This window comes from Fusarium keratoplasticum, chromosome 4, assembly GCF_025433545.1.
Source record: "Fusarium keratoplasticum isolate Fu6.1 chromosome 4, whole genome shotgun sequence".
NCBI lineage: Eukaryota > Fungi > Ascomycota > Sordariomycetes > Hypocreales > Nectriaceae > Fusarium > Fusarium keratoplasticum.
In genome coordinates, this window is record NC_070532.1 from 5,072,524 (window position 1) to 5,092,182 (window position 19,659).

At 50.5% G+C, this 19,659-nt stretch overlaps 7 protein-coding genes across 7 annotated transcripts; 2 read left to right on the forward strand and 5 right to left on the reverse strand.

Moving 5' to 3' along the window:
* Nucleotides 1–317: 317 nt before the first annotated feature.
* Nucleotides 318–1,223, forward strand: NCS57_00658800 (uncharacterized protein; the record flags this gene model as incomplete). Its single annotated transcript, XM_053056471.1, has 3 exons — nt 318–567; nt 615–968; nt 1,015–1,223. The coding sequence occupies 3 exons, from the start codon at nt 318–320 to the stop codon at nt 1,221–1,223; spliced, it is 813 nt and encodes a 270-aa protein (XP_052915426.1).
* Nucleotides 1,224–1,358: 135 nt separating this feature from the next.
* On the reverse strand, nt 1,359–3,646 carry NCS57_00658900 (uncharacterized protein; the record flags this gene model as incomplete). Its single annotated transcript, XM_053056472.1, has 9 exons — nt 1,359–1,662; nt 1,715–1,967; nt 2,024–2,098; nt 2,186–2,422; nt 2,487–2,580; nt 2,632–2,990; nt 3,044–3,215; nt 3,278–3,345; nt 3,394–3,646. The coding sequence occupies 9 exons, from the start codon at nt 3,644–3,646 to the stop codon at nt 1,359–1,361; spliced, it is 1,815 nt and encodes a 604-aa protein (XP_052915427.1).
* Nucleotides 3,647–5,041: 1,395 nt separating this feature from the next.
* Nucleotides 5,042–7,222, reverse strand: NCS57_00659000 (uncharacterized protein; the record flags this gene model as incomplete). The annotated part of the gene is made up of 1 exon (XM_053056473.1): nt 5,042–7,222. One exon carries the CDS (start codon nt 7,220–7,222, stop codon nt 5,042–5,044), a length of 2,181 nt encoding a protein of 726 aa, XP_052915428.1.
* Nucleotides 7,223–7,986: 764 nt separating this feature from the next.
* Nucleotides 7,987–10,094, reverse strand: NCS57_00659100 (Vanillyl-alcohol oxidase; the record flags this gene model as incomplete). The annotated part of the gene is made up of 6 exons (XM_053056474.1): nt 7,987–8,461; nt 8,515–8,792; nt 8,844–9,196; nt 9,250–9,282; nt 9,333–9,954; nt 10,092–10,094. The coding sequence occupies 6 exons, from the start codon at nt 10,092–10,094 to the stop codon at nt 7,987–7,989; spliced, it is 1,764 nt and encodes a 587-aa protein (XP_052915429.1).
* Nucleotides 10,095–11,340: 1,246 nt separating this feature from the next.
* NCS57_00659200 (PKS-ER domain-containing protein) lies at nt 11,341–12,492 on the forward strand (the record flags this gene model as incomplete). The annotated part of the gene is made up of 3 exons (XM_053056475.1): nt 11,341–11,385; nt 11,434–12,414; nt 12,463–12,492. The coding sequence occupies 3 exons, from the start codon at nt 11,341–11,343 to the stop codon at nt 12,490–12,492; spliced, it is 1,056 nt and encodes a 351-aa protein (XP_052915430.1).
* A 66-nt stretch (nt 12,493–12,558) lies between these two features.
* Nucleotides 12,559–14,474, reverse strand: NCS57_00659300 (COesterase domain-containing protein; the record flags this gene model as incomplete). The annotated part of the gene is made up of 4 exons (XM_053056476.1): nt 12,559–13,298; nt 13,352–14,225; nt 14,256–14,294; nt 14,343–14,474. The coding sequence occupies 4 exons, from the start codon at nt 14,472–14,474 to the stop codon at nt 12,559–12,561; spliced, it is 1,785 nt and encodes a 594-aa protein (XP_052915431.1).
* A 2,425-nt stretch (nt 14,475–16,899) lies between these two features.
* Nucleotides 16,900–19,096, reverse strand: NCS57_00659400 (uncharacterized protein; the record flags this gene model as incomplete). Its single annotated transcript, XM_053056477.1, has 6 exons — nt 16,900–17,393; nt 17,444–17,702; nt 17,758–18,165; nt 18,430–18,704; nt 18,765–18,894; nt 18,965–19,096. The coding sequence occupies 6 exons, from the start codon at nt 19,094–19,096 to the stop codon at nt 16,900–16,902; spliced, it is 1,698 nt and encodes a 565-aa protein (XP_052915432.1).
* Between the last annotated feature and the right edge of the window lie 563 nt (nt 19,097–19,659).

Here is a 19,659-nt window from a genome sequence, read left to right on the forward strand (position 1 = left end):
CTTCTGGCGTCTCGCCCTGTCCCTTTTCTCGGAAAAGCTTGGCGTTTTCGGTCTTGGTCGCCTGATTAGCGTCTCAAGCGTCGGCGGTTGGCCCCGAAGCAACTTACAGTGGTGAAAGATCATGACGTTGATGTGGCGCCACGACTTGAACTGCATGTGAGTATAGATAGCCTCTCTTCCATTTCGTGGCATGTTTCGTTGGGCATTTCCTTCTTCGTCGATAGATTCGCCATTCTTTTCGTGTTTTCGGGGTGTCAGCTGGCTGCACCTAATTCTTTCATTCCTTTCTCTCCAACTACCTAATTCTTGAACTCATCATGGACTCGAAATATGGCCCTGTTCCTTCGGACGAAGAGCAGCAGTTTGAGGAAAAATCTCTCCTGTCTCCTTTGCCAAAGTACACACAGGTCGTCCCTCCTCTGAAACGGTATTCGACACACCCATACATTGTCTGGGTGTGTCATGGATTGCTGTTGTCTTTTTCACTGGCATTCTTTGTTCTGTCTCTGATACTTCACATCCGACAACCCTTGAGCGTTGGCTGCTCCCAAGTAGCTTCTCCCTATTGTAAGTCTCCTTTACTCCCACTCCGAGCTTTCTCTAAGGCAACGCAGCTCCCGCAGATGTAGTAGCCAACTACCGGACGGTACGATACAACATAACTCCAACCCTCGAGAGAACCGAATTTGTCGGGTATGGCCCAGAGGTCGACAAGGCATGGGATCACGTCACATATGACGTTGGAGACCAAATGATCACCCGGGAAGAGCTTGATCGACTGGGGCTTGATCCCGCATCTCTCACCATCAAGAGCCCCAAAACGGGCCAAGTAGGCTATCGTGTTGGCATGCAGGTCTTTCACCAGCTCCACTGCTTGAACTTGTTGAGGCAGCATAGTTTCAAGGAGTATTACTCCGACAAGGGCGGAGACATCGATGTGGAGCCCAAGGACCTGAGAGGGCATCTCGGTGAGTTGATTGGCACAAATCTCTTGCTTGTACTAACTTGGTACAGACCATTGCATCGAAGTGTTGAGGACAAACCTGATGTGTCAAAGTGATACTGGTGTATTCACCTTCAAGCACTACAAAGGGTTTGAGAGCCATTGGCCCGACTTTAGCACGCTGCATACCTGCCGGAACTTTGATGCTATTCGGGACTGGGCTTTTGAGAATGCTGTGGCGTTTGGGAATGAGGATGATGATATTAAGATGGTCATGTAACGAGGAAAACATCCCGCGAGGAGCCTGCACAGTCATCAGCGACATGACAAGATCAAACCAATCTCTATAGTTCTATGATAAAGCCTCAGTCTGCAAATTTGAATGATAGTCTGGTCCGGTAGCCACCCTGAGCATCTAGAGCTGTGTCTCCCGAAGAGTATTGACCCTCTTGGCTGAATCCGAGTTGCTATCATCAGAAGAAGTTCGAACACCCTTTTCTTGAATCTGGATCCCAGTCGAGGTAGCAGAAGGCTCGATGCGACGTCCGGCAGCATCATGGGTGGCATCCCACTCTGCAAGCTCGACATTGGGAATCTTTCGAAGCTGATTGCTCTGAGCGCCGTCCTCAAAACTAACGAGTTCCTGTCGAAGCTGGTAGCCCTTCCACTTGGGAAGAAGGAAGGCCCAGAGCCAGTAGTATCCACCGCAGATAAGGAGACTACAGTGTGTCAGCCAGTGCGTCACCAAGGGATAGATGAGGGGTTGCTTACATTGCAATACCAACGACGGCATATGTAGCATACCAGAAGCTAACGTCTCCGGCATACTGTCCGCCCTCGGGAGGGTACCATGGCATGATGAGAAGGTAGAGCTGGATCAGAACGTTAAAGATGATGACAATATGCCACGCCTTGAACTCAGGCTCGGGCAGGTTGGCCTTGCTTCGGCGCCAGCGGACAACATAGATACCGACAGCCATGGCTAGGTTGAAGGCAGCTGAAGGAAGGGTGGCGAGATCGTTGACTGTTTGAGTGTCAGAACGTGGAGTGCCTTGGTCAGGGATAACCCTAGTCACTCACCAAAAGTGAAGGCATCTCCAGCGGGAATAGCAAGAAGCATCAGAGCTGTAAGCGACCAGATGACGAGGTAAGGGCCTAATAATGTGTTAATAACTGTATTCTTTGTTGTCCCGGCTGATGGCTTCTTTTGGAAGCATCGCCAAGTTCACAGGGACAACGGACCTAAAGGAGTTCCGAAAGGCCTTGTAGAGACCCAAAACCTCGTAAAAGGCAGGACGCCTTGTCGGCCACACTCCCGGATTCTTCGGGACAGACCGATGATGACGGCGATCATGTTGCCGAATGAAGAAAGCGCAATGAGGAAGTTGAGACCACGGACGGCACCGCTGTCTCCGAAAACAGCTTTAAAAAAGAGGCTTGCGGCTGTGAGGCCAGAGTTCTCGAGGTCTTCCTTAGGGACTGTCACGGAGGTGGTCAACTTAGATGTTCAACACAAACTATTGGGCGGTAATTATGTACTTACCTGCAGCGAAAAAGGCAACGTTGGCAAACATGTACAGGATGTAGACGGTAGTCAAGGCGGCAGTAGCGTAGATCTTGAGCGATCGCACAGGGTTCTGTCAAGACCTGAGTCAGCTGGGTTCTACCACACAGCGTCGTTTTCTTACCTTGACCTCGTTGGCGACGTTGAAAGCGTTGTTGTAACCTCCATAAGAGAAGATGATACGATAAAGAGCAATGGTCATGCCATAAGCTGATGCATTGGAGCTGCCAGACCACGCATCCTTGAAGTTGGCGGTGGGGTTCTCAACTCGAGTGTTGCCGCCAAGGACGACGAATCCGGTAATGATGACGAACAAGATAGTGCAGACCTTTACCATTCCGACGGCGTTGGAGAACCAGTATGCGTACTTGGTGTTGAACACGAGGGTCAGAGTGGCAAGAGTGTAGCAAGCCAGAGCCGTGCCCTTGATCTGCCAATTGGTGCCTTCATGTCCAGAAATAGCCCATAGGTAGTTGGCCATGACTGTCGCAACGTATTAGCTTACATCTGCGATGTAGCAGCGAGGCTTGACTTACCGGTAGCATTTGCACTTCCAAACGAGAGGATAACACTCTGTACAGCAAAAGTCGTAGGGAAGAGCCACATGGGGCGAGGGTAAGCTTGTTCGAGGAAGACGACTTCGGAGCCGGATCGACTGGGGAAGTAGGCAGTGAACTCGAGGTAGACGGCTCCAGAGGCCATGCACAGCTAATTGGGACTAGGTTAGTCTTGGATCTTGGCAAACTATATCTTGAAGCAAGGAGACTTACCAGATAACCAAGAGTCCAGTAGACAAAACTGACACCAACAGAGCCGGTACCAGACAGAATGGAAGATGCTTCGAAAGGTCAGTATTGTTCACTCCAATCAGACATCAACAACATACGTGTCGAATAGATACCAGCACCAATCATCATGGTAATGTTGAGCAAGGTGATGGTAACAGGACCGACTGAGTAACCCAGAGGAGAGTTATTCTCAATTGGAGCACCACTGGCATCCTGATAGGTAGCTTGAGCATTGTTGCCTCCCTTCTCAGCAATGTAGTGAGTGTTGCCATCAGCAATTTCCTCCCTCTGGCCCTCTAGCACAGTGGCAGCCTCGGCTTCTCCGCCACTGAATGGTCTGCGCCAGGCCATGACGTAGAAACAAAACAAGAAACAGCAGGGATGGTCAAAGAAGAAAAGAGAGCCAAGCCCGTAGTTGTAGCCAAGGATTGCTGCATGAACTCAAGAAGCAAGCTAGAAGCCCAGAGCTACTTATACAATGCGACCTCGGCGTACATGATTTTGCCCTCGGGAGGCAAATAGTTGGCCGATATTCTAGCGATGTTTCTCCCCTGCTGTATATTTCGACATTGTAGGGGCGAATGATACAACCAGGGGGGCCGAGTGGGAGGGTGCGCAGGGTGCGCGATGACAACAGACGTCGCCAACATGGCGAAACCGCTAGGTACGAGAACAACCAGGTTGTGGAGGGCTTATGAAAGACTATCGAATGATTTGACGTGTCGTTGAAGAAACCGTTTAACATAGAACTCTTCGAGAAGGATTCTACTCTTTGCATGAACGGTGATCGACATGTCCTAAATCACCTCGTCACGTCTTTGAACAGAGGTACAGTGAGAGGTCCACTTTGGATCTCACGAGCTTTGATCCGTCGGCAAGAAGCGGCTCGACCCATAATCCACGTTGGTTCGCATATCTCCATAGTTCAAACTCGTAGATTGAAAGGACCCATCACTCCCGGTGGGATATTGTGGGAGAGCCCCCCTTTTCAAACTCTCAGCTCGAGATCAGCGGCCCGCTGAAACACACAGCATCACCCGTATATTTGAGATGGCGTAATCGCCAAAATGGGGTCACCCTGGTTCTCGGACACTAGGAATCGGGGCCGCCGATTGCGTGATAGATCTCTCGGCCGATGAGAGCGGAGATGTTTCCGGGGTGCCCGGCAACTTCGTGCCGCTCATAGGATGAAGAGTTCAAGGATGTGATGCGTTATCAGTCAAAGGCGGAATGACATCAGCTCGTTATAGCTATGGTAAGCGGTCGCACGGGCTGAAGTGAGGAATTTGGTTCCGAGTGTGGGATGCTGGGAATTGGGATGGACCGTTCGCTTTATTACGTACTGCTTCTGCTTGACTGGCCTGTTTTGAGTATCCGCAAGTGATTCTGTTGGTTGGAGACCGTGGTCGGAACGATTGCGAGATTCAATAGTTTATTTCGTCTTGGTGGTTTGGTGTCAAGGACCTATTACGGCAAGACTATTACGTTACATTTTACTGACTAACATCTTAAGAAGTGGAGATGAGAGAAACTCCTAGGTAATGGACATATTCTCCTGGTATATAGTTCCTGCTGGTTATCACATCACGAGTTTGAGGCCTCCGTGTACTCTTCCCGTCCGGAGTTTGTATCAATGCTACACACCTATCCTCACCACTTTCAAAGATGCTTTTCTAGTTGGCATTCCAAATACATACTCCCAAATCCTCATTTACAAGGTTGGCTCAAAAGTTGATATCAATGCCATCAACCTACTGTCCGTTTCCGAAGTTGGATTTCAAGCGTATTTCCATCAGCAGACTCTGATATAGAATACACCTCCTTATCCAGCCCTGTTGTCTTTGTCCACTTGTCCACCTCCTTGTCCAGCATCCTGTCGGCTGATTCCAGGGCGTTTGTCGTGCGGGCTATCTGCGCAACCGCCTGCCACGCATTTCCAAGCGCAGAACCCCTCGTCTTTACCATGAAGAGCGCCACTGTAGCGAACACCAAGATGAGATGGTAGCCAACGAGAATCAAAACAATAACAAGTCCAGTCCATCTCATCGGGATGAGTCTTTGTGCCGAGTGCACAGTTGTAACTGGATGCTCAGCATTGTAGTCTGGCAGCCAATCATAGTATGTCATCTGGTATAGCCGAGTGAGTAGTGCCTGGATTGCTCTGGCTGGGTCTCCCTTCTCTTGGATAATCCGCTGAAAAACAGCAGTATGCGCTCGATGAGCCTTCCACTGTGGCTCGTAAAATGTGCCATACCTCATGCTCCAAGCGGACTTGGACCCGAGAGGAAGCTCAGTCCAGACACGACCGAAACTTGAATCCACGGCTGCCCTGTCAAGTTCGTCTTTGATGTCTCTTATACGGGGCCCAATGTCGAGGCTGAGGAGGCCACGGTCTGCAAATTCCCGAGAGAGCGCGCCTGAACCGAACTGGAGGCATATGTCGTCGGTACCAGTAGGTTCGAATGGAATCGTTGGCCCGTACATTGTGACGTTGTATTCCAGCGGCCGAGCAAGGTTGAAATAACAAAGAGAGGCTGAAAATACATCCAGGCCTTCAGCATCATACACTGTCGTCCAAAGACCTTTGGACTTGGACGTCAAATTTCGAAGATGCTTGGGTACGAGGTAAGTGACACTGTCGTCAGTATCATTTACCTCTACGTCAAGCACAAGCCTTCTGGTCGTGTTGAGGATGGTTATCGGATGGAGGACATAAGGCATGCCACTTTTCGGATCTGATGAGGCAACAGAGGGGTACTTTTGTCCTTCAGGAGAAGCCCCAAAGCAGAGGGAGATGGGCCAGTTTGTCTGGTGGCCCTCAACTGTAGGCAGCTGGCATTCAAATGCGCTGATATCGAACTCTTTACCCACACGCAAGAGCGTGCCACCCCCAGACATTTTTCTAATACCACTGACCAGGGACTCGGTTGCTAGTGGTTCTGGGACAATGCTGAAGGAGTGCAAGGATAATGGAGCGCAGATAGTACGGGTGTTGGCGACCACCGCAGGCCCAGAGTAAAACTCCAAAGTCGTCCTCGACGATTCGTTTAAGAATGGCAGCATGGCACGATAAGTATCCCCTGTGTCGCCAGGAGAGGACTTGCCGATCTGAGATTCTGCGAATCGCCACTGTGCGGCGGGTTTGGATCTCCAGTATGAAGCTCTATTGACGTCCTCGAGCTCTATGTCATGTTCGAATGTTATTGTCTTGTTGCTGGTAATTGCCGGAGCGGCGATGTCGTGGGTTTCGAAGTCGGAGAGTAGGATGGTGGAAATAAAAGTCGAAACGAGCATTATGGTGACCGCGATACTGACGATAAAAGAATGCACCAGTCCCGAGGTACCATGTGTAGTCTGTCTGAATACTGCGGGAAGAATACCGATAGGGGTCGATTTCGATGCCCGCTCGGTGGACAAGAGCGGGATATCCTTGAAGGACACGCCAGATGTCTCTAGCATGATGGCCGCCAAAGCCGCCACGAGAAGACCGAGCTGAAGAGATATCGAGGTACGCATGGCGGCAGAGCAGATGGTAACGGTTCCAGGCGCCCATCCATCCCAGACGATGGTCTGCCACAACTTTGGCTCGTTACGGTCCAAGGATGCCTCAGCACCTCGCCAAAGGAAAATGAGCACAGCTAAGGATGCAAGATGAACCAGTGTTCCAATCACGATTGTGAGCGCGCCTAATATCCCAATTCTCTGCCACCAAGCATAACGACGTCGTGGGCGCTCTGGCCCCGGCTCTGGGTGTGGCTGGTCAAGGGACTCGGCACTCGTCCGAGACTGGTTCGAGGCCGGCTGACGGATCGCATTGTACTGACCAAGCTCATCAGGAGCTGTCTCGGAGCGGCTAAGGTTTGAATTGGGGGTTGACGGTCGAGATATTATCTCCTCAATGTTGTCGACCTCTTGATATTGAGCCATGGCCGAAATAAGGTGTAGGTAGGTAGGCACCTGGGTAGGGGAAAACATGAAGAAACCGCGCAGCTCCATTGTCTTTTTTAGCCCGGCATTTCAGCCCAATTAAATGTTGGCAAGGCGGAATGTAAAAATAGCAGTCAGGCTGAGCAACCATCAGGGATCCTGGCAAGCAGGCTGGGAGAAATGGTGCACAATGTCTTGAAGACTGCAGAGCTGATAGGAAGAGCCCGTACGCCACAGCATCACACAAACTGCAACAGGGGCTGTGTAACAAAACACGACTAGATAGGAAAATAGACAAGGCATTCTAGACTCAATCAAAGTCTCCAGTTAGTTGCTGGCTTGCATATGTCCCTGTTTCATATCTGTGTACCTATTCGACAACACCATAACGGTGGCGTCGACTGGGTAGCCACCATACAGCTAGCCGCTGATTTTCTGGGGCAGGGAATATTTGCCAAACACAACTCCGGCATTGGACCAAATTTGGACTAAAGGACTACCTGTTTATTAGGATCACAAATAAGCTCTATCTTCAAGACATTTTGCATGATGGCTTTGCTGGGTTGCCTTGATCTATCTTTGGACACGGAATGAGGTTGAATGAAGTTTCAGCTTTTCTTCCCTCGCTTTATAGACGCTTGCTTATTCACATTGCTTAGCTGAGAGTACTGCTGCAATATTGCTGGGCAAGACTTAGACAGAGTGACAAGCATAACCGTAAAGATGATATTTTGCTACAACATGACCTATACCAAAACGGCCATCTACAGATTCGGTCCTCGAGTCAATGTTCCCGGTCGGACGGCAAACTTCCCACCATCGTATCCCTTGGGCCAGATCCCATTTTTCCCCGGCGCCAAGATACCCTTGGGATCCAAGGCATTCTTGATGGTAGTGTTGAGATGCATCTGCGCATTATTGTTGAAATTATACGTATGCGCAATCTGATCCATCAACGCCAAATGCGTCCTATACTCTCCCCATCCCCTCTTCGCCGCGTCGTCAATCAACTGGCTAATGAGCCAGTGAGCCCTACGGCACGAGTCTGGGTCTTCGCGGTCAAAGACTAGGCAGACAATGTGGTGCATCTCTCGCATGCCGATGCAAAAGTCACCGATAAAGTCGAAACCGGCCTCTTCACAGCGCTTCTTGGAGAGCTCATATTGGGCTACCGCGTCGTCGCCTGTGACTTTGGAGATGGGGGAGAAGAAGAGGTGGGCTCCGTTGGGGAGCCATTTTCTGGAGGCTGGTTAGAGAATGGCAGGCTGGGGCAGATGGTTGTGACAACTTACACCCACTCCAGTTCGGTCGTCGTTGGGATGCCTTGTAGTGTGAGGTCTCTAGTCTGCAAGACAAGATTGTTTGGCATGTCCTCGGGGAAGTAGAACTTGGCCCCTGGAATCACCGAGAACGCCTCCTTGACGATCTGCCACATGACCTTTCGAATGGGCTCAGGTCCGTAGAGGGCACCGTAAAAGTTCCACCGTCCTAGGTTGAGCTTCTTTGCAATCTCATCGAGTTCCTTATCGGTTAGAGGATGATCAGAGGATGTATACGACGCACGAGTGCCCTTTCAGCTGTTAGTCTTGCTGTTTCATGTGCATGGTTATGGCCAGCTTACCATGACAGCTGCATCCATGAGGATACTCCTCACAGTAGGCACATTCTGGAGAACCATTGATGTCCTGAGAGGCCTGATGATCTCGATGGCCTGGTGGAGATCCTCGTCTCGGGGAAAAGTGATCATGTACGACTGATAACCTCCCGGGTTCGGCATAAGCCAGACCCCCATCTTAACCACGATGCCCAGGGACGATTGAGTAAAGATACCGTCATTGTAGGGGCCAAAGCCGTAGTTGAAGAGTTGCCAGGCTGAGTTGGGCTCTTGGTCATGGGGAGGCGCGTTGGGGTCAGCATTGGGGTTTGGAAGTGCGCCCATTCCTGTGCGGACGAGAGTTCCGTCCGGTAGTACAACTGTTGAATGTTAGATATGTGTCGGAACAACGAAAAAGTGGCCGGGTGGCTACCTTCCATGCCGCAGTGCATCATGAAATGATCACCTATGAGCTGTCAGTGACCTTTCAGTCTGAAACGTGGTAAGGGCTCTGACCATATGGCGTGTAGCCAACTCCTCGCTCAGTGGTGTTTCCAATGACGGATCCTCCACCGAGGTCGGGAACATCAACCCAGAGCTTGTCCCTCAAGTTGTTGGCGACCAAGTATTCGTGAAGGTCTGTAAATGTGACACCAGGCTCTACCAGAGCATACGCTCCATCAACGTCAACCTTAAGGACCTTGTTCATATGCTTGCCGAGCTCAAGTCCAATGGATCCAGGAACTCGGGGAGCAGCGCCGCCATAGCCAACGTTTCGGCCAATGGAGAAGGGCCAAAGGGGAATTTCGTATTCATTGCACAACTTGACGATTGCCTGAACTTCGGCAACGTCTCGAGGAGTGATGACGGCTGAAGATACGAAGTAGGATTTGCCGGTGATGTGAAACATGTCGTGGGCTTTGCTCTGGTCAAGATACTGGTCCTTGCTTAGCTGTTCCTTCTTGGAGATGATGGTAACATTTTCTGGGCCAGTGACGTCCCTGGCAGCCGCAATGAACTTGTGAAAGACAGCGGCGTCTATGCCAGGGGGCAGAGTCAATGGATTGGCCTCGGAATTGCTGGCCATCTTGGTGTCAATTGAGGCTGTCTTCAGAGGATTTTCAAGTGAGGCACAAAACTAGAATACAACAAAAGGCATTGAGCCAAAATCTCTGCGAAATGGCCAGTTTAAATATCTCAATGGCACATAAAACTCCACCTGCACGCAACGATAGCTTACCTACATGTCTCGAAACATGATAAACAAAAACCCACCATGGCCCGGGCCGCGACTCATGCAACGATGCAAGCTGCAGGAGGTGTGGAGGCTCGGGCAGGGCCCGGACATGGTAGCATCAACAACACAGCGCACGGTGGGGAAGTATTCGGATAGCTTTATGCAGGTTGAGGTCTGGAAAGCTGACACGGTGTTGCATTGAGGGTTGTGCATCTAGGAGGTTTCGGCTGGATAAGGGATTCCGGGATACCGGCATGCATGAGTTATGGAGAACAAAGACATCTTGATAGCTTCACTATAGCCTAGTATCAGAGGCTGGTATTGCTCCTTGACTTGGTTAGGCAGAGCCCTTGCTTAATCATGAACTCTTAATATGGCAACGCAGAGCCTCCTCTGGGGCGGATGAAACATTTATTAACTCAAATATTAGATATAGTGCGTGCATCTCACAAAGACCCTAGATGCATTCATCAAAAACCATGATCGCCCAGTTGTGGGTTATGAACCCTCACTGGTAATTACAACCTACATGTTTCTGAACCACATTCTTCAATAGCCATCTTTAATACTCACAATACCCAATCAATTGATTCATTCAAACAACGTGTATGAGGATTACCAAGAGCATCTTATGCACAGATGGTAGCGCTTATCGCGCTGCCCTTTAGATGCTTCCGCCAGAGTCGACAGGGAACCCCAAACTCCAACATGTTTCAGCCATTGCTCAGTCAAGATGTAAGAGTACACAAAGTCAACTCAAGGTTATAGCCAACTCATTTCCTCAACTCTCAAAAACCCAATAACTAATCTCAAGGAACAATGCATCCGACAAAATCGGCATCGGCACTTCCCCTCACGAGCAATCAACAACACCAGGCATCTACCGAGCCGATAGCTTCACAACCCCGCAAAGCTCGCAGATCGTTTCCCCGCAAACAAGGGGGCCATCGGCACTAGATCGCGGCATTAATGGAGACACATCAGAGTCTGGGGGATCCTGGTAAGGAGTCTTGAAGAGGCTTTCACTACGTGGCGCCAAGCCTACTTGGAGGTTGGTCCGCGTACGAGTCCGTGTCCGTGGCGTCTGAGTCTTGTGTCACCTCCGCATTCCAGCTCGTGGCGGCCCGAGAGTCAAACTTTAAAGGTGAGTACTGCCTCGGCTTACCTTTTTGTTGATCGGCGTTTTTGTAGCTTCAAGTGGGATATGAGCATGCATGCGTCCGCAAACAGAATTCAGTGTTGCATTACATACTTTCCAAGCAAGCCACTGTCTATCATATAACCCAAATGACTGTAACTCAAGAACCTCTCCACAAGGCTGCGGTTGTAGTCGTAAGTTCACACCCCTCATATCAGTAATCCAAACCTGACGACAAGCAGCGTTCAGACTCCAGCTTCCGCTTTGAAGTACGCTCAGTACCAATCCCGCAACCCAAGCCATGGGAAGTTCTCGTCAAACTATCCGCCACAGGCGTCTGCGGCACCGACATGGGCCTTGCAGCTGGCCATCTTGGTCCATCCTGTGATATCCTCGGCCACGAAGGCGTAGGCCGTGTTGTACGAATCGGTGATGGAGTTGACCCCAGTATCGTCAAGACGGGCGACCGTGTTGGAATTGCTTGGGTTCGTGATGTCTGTGGACGATGCTCTTGTTGTCGTGAGCCTGGTGGCGAGACGAGATGTCGCGAGCTTCAGAATTCGGGGCGGAATTGGGACGGGACCTTTGCTGAGCATTGTGTCGTGCCGAGCCGATATGTGTTGGTTCTTCCGGAGGATTCTGCTCTGCCGGATGAACTCATCGCTCCAGTGCTATGCGGCGGTGTCACGGCATACAAGGCAGTCAAGACGTGTGGAGCTACTCCAGGAGAGTGGGTAGCCGTTGTAGGAGCAGCTGGAGGCGTTGGAGGGCTCGCAGTGCAGTATGCAAAGGCCATGGGATATCAAGTTGCTGCTGTCGATGTCGGACCTTCTCAGGAAGCCTGCCTCAAAGCAGGAGCCGATGCGTACTTTGACGCTACAGATCCAAACATTGTGTCTGCCCTGAAAAAGGTGACTCCTGACGAGGTGGGAGCAAAGGCAGTCGTCGTCACAGCAAACTCCGGAAAGGCATACCAGACAGCGCTAGATTTGGTCGCTGTCTTTGGCACGTTAGTTTGCGTTGGGATCCCGCCTCCAGACCAGCCCTTGACTCTACACCCCATCACGGTTATGGATCGAGGAATCAGGATCATTGGAACTTTGGTTGGTACACGGACCGATACGCTTGAGGCTCTTGAGTTTGTTCGGAGAGGAGCTGTGAAGCCAGTGGTGAACACGGTGGGTTTTGATCAACTGAATGATGTGACGAGCAAGTTTGGCAATGTAAGTGTCCCCTTTTCCTGTTATGAATACGAGCTAATGATGGCTTAGATAACCGGGAAGTTTGTTGCTCAGTTCTAGGAATTTGGATCAGGCGAGAGCCCTTGTGTACCTAGTCACATATGTTCCCTTGGTAGCTCATCACCCTTAAAGCTCCTCTTGGACATCCGTATCCATATCCGCATTCTCCATCTTCCATCCTGGATGAGGCTGGGGTTGCATAATATCTTGCGCTATGCTGTGCCAGAAGGCACATGTGTCCTTCGAATTTTGGCCATCTTCAACTAGCTTCCATCCTTTCGCCGAGGGCTTCATGACATTGGAAAAGAGCTGCCCAGATCCATTGACAACCGGCCATCCACCATCTCCAGTACCATTAGTATTTCCATACCGTGCGAACGACGAAAAGTACCTCAGGTAGGGCTTTATGACCGTTGAGCGCAGCTGTCGCCCCCATTCGGCTGCCGCTGGGATAGTGTAGTTGAACCCTTTCACAAACATGGCCGCGATCTGTCCCCATATATCTACATTAGCGAATAGCGGGACGAGATCAGTTGCATGAACTGCCAAGGCATCATTGGGAAAGCCGTAGTTCATGGCGTAGGCCTGCTGCGGATACGAGTCGAGGAGATCTCTTGTGTTGCATGTGAAGGATGCATCCCGGATGACGTGGCGTAGACAGAGATTGTAGTCTCCCTTGTAATCCTTCACACAATTATACTGGTTCGCAATTTTCGTTCTCAAGGGGGCATAACTCTCGCCTGGCAGGAACTTGGTCAGGAACCCGTAGAAGGTAGTGTTGTCAACGACACTGTCTGGGGTAAAACGTTGGGCATCGTTCGCACAGTGGGAGACGATGGCGGATTTGATCCCTGGCCAAAACTTTTCTGTGTCAAGATGTTAGCATCATCTTCAAGACGAAATGTTAGTCGTTACCTACTTTGGGAGAAGGCCAGAGTAGGGATCGTCTTGATCCAGGCATTGTCCACCGATGGTCCGATGGGGAAAAGGCCGGTCTGTTTGACATTCTCGAAAAGCTTGATGTTCGCCAAAGCCAGGGTTTCCAATGAGAATGACGGGTTTCTGATGCATTCAATGTCGTACGGGGCATGGCAGCCAAGGGAATTTGAAAAGTTCTGGTAGACTTGATCCAGCTGGCCGCCGACTGAGTTGTCCCACGCCCATTCAAAGGCCGGACTCTGTGCAACAAAACGGGTGAACAGGGGATTCTTGTCTCCATTCCCTCTGATGAGGTGGTGGAGAATAGAACCACCACCGGCCGACTCTCCCCAAGCACTGATAGTGTTGTTGTCTCCGTGGACCTTGCCAATGTACTTCTGAACCCACCGGAGCAAGAGGTTCTGGTCGTACAGCCCGGCATTGGGCAGGCCGTTGGTCTGCATGAAGGAGCCAGCCAACCACCCAAAAGCTCCAAGCCGGTAGTTTCCCGCCACCAAGATGGTTGTGTAATTAGAGGCTTTGATAAGGGACCTCCCATTGTAGAGGGGCCCGGAATTCATCCTCTTTGTACCGAACGCATATGCCCCTCCGTAGAACCAGACGGTTACGGGCAGTGGCGGTTGGGAACCTGGGTCGTCAAACACCGACCGCGGCACATAGACGTCAAGGAAGAGACAGTCTTCAGCTCCACTCCAGTCAGGCACCTTAGTTGTATGCGACTTGTCTGGGTCAAGGTCCTGGTTAGGGATGCCAAGGGGACTTTTACCGCCAGGTCCAGTGCGATCGTCCTTGTCAAGTAGGAGTGGGTTGAATTGGAGACAATCTGTAACTTTGGGAACGCTACTATCACAATCCTATAGGAAATCAAATAGGCCAAAACGTACCGGCTGGGCCCCGAAGCGGACATTCTCAAATAGGTAGATCTTTCATTTGTTAGCTGAGCCCTTACACGAGTTCGATACGAGTCGCACATTTTTGTCCGCTGGAAGGACGGTGGCCGGGTATGATCCCCAAGGAAGATCAAGGGTAGGAAGGGGGGGTTTCGCTGCATGAGCGTTGGGGAGGAGGCTCAAAGAGCTGAGTAGGAAGGTCTTCAAATTCATAGCTGTGAGCTTTGTTGGCATGATACAGAGAATCTACCTATGCGTCTGTTCCCTTACTCATATACTTGAGCTCATGTTAAAGATCAAGCATGTATGCTTTTGTCAATATTCAGCTCTCCACAAACAGATATCACATTCCGCTAGCGTGTGATAAGTTGCGTAAATATTGGCAGCTGAACTGAAACATTGCTTAACTTGAGCGGGGGCGACATCATTAGAGTTAAATCGCGGGGAAGGCTGCGGCTGGAGGCATCGCCTGAATTGTACTTCAATGTGATTCGGTTTTTTTGGAATGTTTATAGAGCTCAGGTGAGTTGGGTATACCGAATACCGCAGAGATTCGGCCTTCCACTCCTCGCTGCCAAGAGTGGTTGAAGAACAACGCTTCCCGACGCTCAGTCCGGCCTCAGCCCAGACTCAGGATGAGCTCAGGCGGGCTCAGGTTAAAGTGGCATCAACTCAGGATTACGGGCAAGAAGGGAAATAGGAGGCGCCCAGATTCGTGGCCTAGTATGCACGTTATTTGCCATGGGTCTGGAGGCCCATCACCGGTTCTACCCAGGCCGTAAGAACATCAATGACCTGCTAAATTCTTCTATATGCTGTCTAAAGCAGATATCAAGATTCGATACCGGCCTACACCAAAGCCCTAGCCGTGGAAACACTCATAGGTGGAAGAAGTCCCAGCCGCTCCATATCAACAAAAGATTCAAAAATGCTCTCACAAGTGTCCACAAAACCAGAAAATCCATACAGACGTGCCTTGTTCATCGAGAGCGTGCCGAACCTTATATATGCAAAATCCCCCATCATCTGTCCTGCAGTTCCATCGGCAAACGGATTTGCCGTAACATCAGAGTCTGCTATGATCTCTTCCCACACCGCCTTGTTGGTTGACTCATTGAACCATTCGGCCAGGGAGAATTTCAAGTCCAAGCCGAGTGGTGGTCCGTAGCCCAGCGGCGCCTGCTCACCTCCAGCTAGAGAAATAGCTGTTGTGAACTCGTCGTCCACCTTGAGAGGAACAACTCCCTTGCTGACACCAAACCATCTAGCCAGCTCACTGAAGAAGCGATCCCAGCTCAGTAAGCCCCCATCCATGGCATTGAACGCCTGATCTACACACTTCTCCTCCAGCACTGCCCATTCGGAGAGGTAACCGCTGAGCCTTGCTGTCGAGTGACCTGCCTCGAATTGCCAGGACTCAAAGGTTCCTCCGAATTCTAAAGGTTCATCTTTACGTGCCTGGATGGCGGCGTAGATGGCGAATGGCCAGAAGGTGTTGAGAGGCGAATTGGGACTTGCTCCGATGACACCCGCCGGACGGACGACGTTCCAGCCCGTACTGTGGCGGGAGCAGAATTCTTTCAGGTCGTCTTCTTGCGCGTAATAGAAGTTGTTGGAGAGATGGCGCGGCTGAGGGTCGGACTCGACAAGCGGAGTACGCACACGGCCAATGTGCATCCCGTAGTTCTTGCCACCAGTCTGCAGGAGAATCCGCTTGGGCTCAATATGGACAATTTCAAGAGCCTTCAGGAAGGTTCTGAACAGGGGAGCATTGGCGTCGAACAACTTCTGTGCCATCTTGGGTCCATGCCTGACTCGCCATCAGAAGAAGGCTGAGCATAGATATAGTAAAAGACGTAATCAGGGCGAACACCGGCTTCGGCGAAGTCACCAGCAATCTTTTCAGGACTGTCGGAGAGATCGACAGGGATATGCTTAATACGATCTTGTAAGGCAGATGGTATCAAAGACAGCTGCTTCTCGGATAAAGGGCGACGAGAAAGCGTGTAGATGGTGGCCCAACGATCGGGAGAGTCCAGCAAAGCGCGGACGGTGTTGAAACCCTAAATGCCATTGGCACCACACACAACAGCCGACAGGTTCTTGATTGCTGGATCAAAGGTGGGGAGGTTGCGATATATGCCAGACTGGCGGAGGGGATAATCCGAAGAGCTCATAGTTGGACTTGAGGAAAGAAACAGTTGCTGGTGTTTAGAATGACTCTCTAGAGCATCTAGGATACTGACATTCTTTTATACCTACTCAATAACGGATCTATCCGGCTCGTATGGCCACAGCCCTGAGGTTTCTGAGACCGCCAAGACCGTTAGCTTCGATCTCGACCTAAAAATACGTGATGTCATGTTTTTCGATTGACCATCAGATCCGTAAATCAGTGGAGCTCGGCAGGTCCATTCACTCAGGGCGAGAAGAGTAATCGCTGTTACCACCGTGCTGTGTAATTATGAATAGTCTATAAATGATATTTCTAAAACGAAAGGAGCGTATCTTCAACCTTCAAGACCCTGGCCATTTGTCCAAGTTCAAGTAGATGTTGTACCTGTCTCAGATAGCAAATGCTAGTAGTGAATGATATCCCATCAACTGAGAAACAGTTCTGTAAAACCAAGGGTAGGTTCTAGAAAAAACCATCCTCATCCTTATCCTCATGCTGCTGCATTGGCTTAGGCTTCTTCCCTCGAGGCTCAACAACAATCCAATCATTCACCACGGCCGTCCCATTGGCCAACGCAGCCAACTGCTCATCCGTACAGCTCTCTGGCAGGCGAACAAAACACATGTTTTCCAGAGCCTCCATTACCTTATTCTTCACATCCGCCACACTCTTCGGGCCGGTGGTGCTATAGTTCCCGTTCTGCGCCATGTTGATCTTGCCAGTGACAATATCGCGACCAAATATGGCTCGTTCAAATATCTTAGACATGACTTCGGGTTGGTAGGCTGGGACACCGTGGCCAGCTTGGAAAATTCTTGAGAAGGATAGGTTGCCGTGTTCTCGTACGAAGCCGGCTTTACTTGACGAGTTTGTTGTGATGAACTCGTAGCCTGCGGAACGGAATCCTTCGGCATCCTGAAAATTCAAGGCCAAATTAACATTCTCGCCGCCATACCCTGCACGTAAGAGTCAGTATCAGAAAGTGGCGATGCTTTTGGGTACTAACAAGGACATCGGTAGTCTCGATCACCGTAAACAATGGCTATATTGACACCACGCTTGATCACCTTTTCCAGTGTGGTGAAGCTACCAATCATCGGGTCGCCTGTTTCTCCAAGGAAAACTTTGGCGATGAGTCCCCAGTCGGCAGTGAAGTTGAGAGGTACGCCAAGTTCTTGTTGTACCCAGGCCTGGTTGAGGTAGTTGTCCACATAGTGCCATGGGAGAACTGTGACGTTGGAAACAGTGACGTCGAAGGGAGAGCGCTATGGATGTTAGCACCGTTCATGAGCCTTCTCGGTGACGGAACTCTGGACTCACATCAGATAGTTCTCCATATGCGCCTTGTATAACTCCAAAGCACATGTTCGTCGCCTCCACACAAGCTTCATTCACAGTCTCGTTAGTCCCAAACCTCTCAGGATCGCCTTCCGACACCAACCCACGGCATCGATCAATGAGAGCGTAGCATCCTTCGTCAGGGGCCACAATCTGAGCCATAAGCTCCTCGTAAACCTCCTCCGACAAGATCTGGATTCCGTAGGTGTTGTTGTGACCGAATGTCGGATACCCTATTATCATGGCGCGGTAGTCTATGCCGGGTTCGTCGAGTCCTAGAGTTGCGAGGTTGAGGGTCGTTGCATTCTCGAGAGATGGGGCTCCGTTTTCGATGAGTTCGTTTTGGTCTTGGAAGTAGGAAAAGAAGTGTGGTCCGTACATGCCGCCATACTACCGAGATGGTCAGTTTCGAGCAGACTAACTCGATCTCACTCACAGATGAAGTCCATAAGGAAATCCCATCACTGTTCGTGTTCCATTCTGGAAACCTTGACAAAGTCAGTAACCCAGCAGCGTCCAGCTTCATTCGTCGACTTCCTCGTTGAACCAAACTTGAGCAAAGGCCCAAAAGGTTCTTGCAGCACTCATGGTAGTTTTCGGGACCGTTTCAGGGAGTCTAGCGTCGAGAGTTGCTTGAAAAGTCGTAGCATTCACCCCGGGAACCTGACCATCCTCTGACGGGGTGAAGGTGTGGGAGAGCACATCCAAAGCGCCGTTGGCCAATTTTGCGTTAGAGAATCCGGTCCCGATGGGCTGGTCAACATACAGCATGTTGACATTGTTGTTCCAGGGGAATCCATTCAATGTAGTCGAGTTTCCGTCAGGGTTGAACAGGCATGGAAAACCAGACGCGCCGTCAAACGAGGTTGTTCCTGGTCCTCCTCCGAGGTATATCGACGTTGGCGCGTTGCACGGATCATTTCGAGACTCTTAAGAGGTTTCCATTGAGTACAAAGCCTTTGAGCAAGAGGGGATTCTCTGCGACTTACCAAAATACCAGAAAAAGAGGTGTGCAGACACATCATCATCCCAGTCTTTGGCATCCAGGAGTAGATGCTTCGGGAGAGTCACATAGCCACTATAAGAGTTGACGCCACAAGTGATCTCGCATATGGATGTCTGTGAACGACGAATTATCAGTACATGACCATCCAATATCTCCTGAATCTCGCTTCAATGGTGAGTCTACCCTTTTGTACGAGATTTCTGCTCCCTCAAAGAGCTTCGATTGCAACACTTGGAGACCTTGAGGAGGAGAGACGAATTGCTGGGCAGTCGCTAGAGCCCCCAAAGAGAGGACAAGCGTCGAGAGAAGCGCCATGACAGATTGAAAACAAATGAATAGAATTTGATACTAATGAAGGACTGGTGATTTGACTTCATTCTGCAGGAAGCAGAGCTTGTTTATATCCCGTCTCCCTCCCTCGGTCAAAACAAAACCTCCAACAGAACGCGTACACAGTATCCATCCCGTCATGGCTTGGCCGATGAATTCATCAACAGTTGACTCCATTCATAGAATCCTCCTTTTCTACGTTCCCCAGAGTTTGGTGTTGGACTCGTCATTCTTTGGCGACACCGCCAATGAGCTTCTTGGTCGTGAAACCCCAGATGAGGTTGGTCGGGGACTATACGGATGCCTGCTAAGCAAGTCAATTAAGGGATCTGCATTGACCAAGAAGGATGGGAGGACACTCGGTACGGAGTGCATCTATTGTCCGTTGCCGGCGCGGGATGGCAAAGATGACCGCATAGCAGGACGCAAGAACACATCTGTACCAAGTTCGCATTGAATTTAGATGTTGCTGAAGAGATCAAGCCAGATCCGCATGCACATTGACCTGGACAGACACTCGGCACGCTCGGTGTGTGGGATCAAGATCA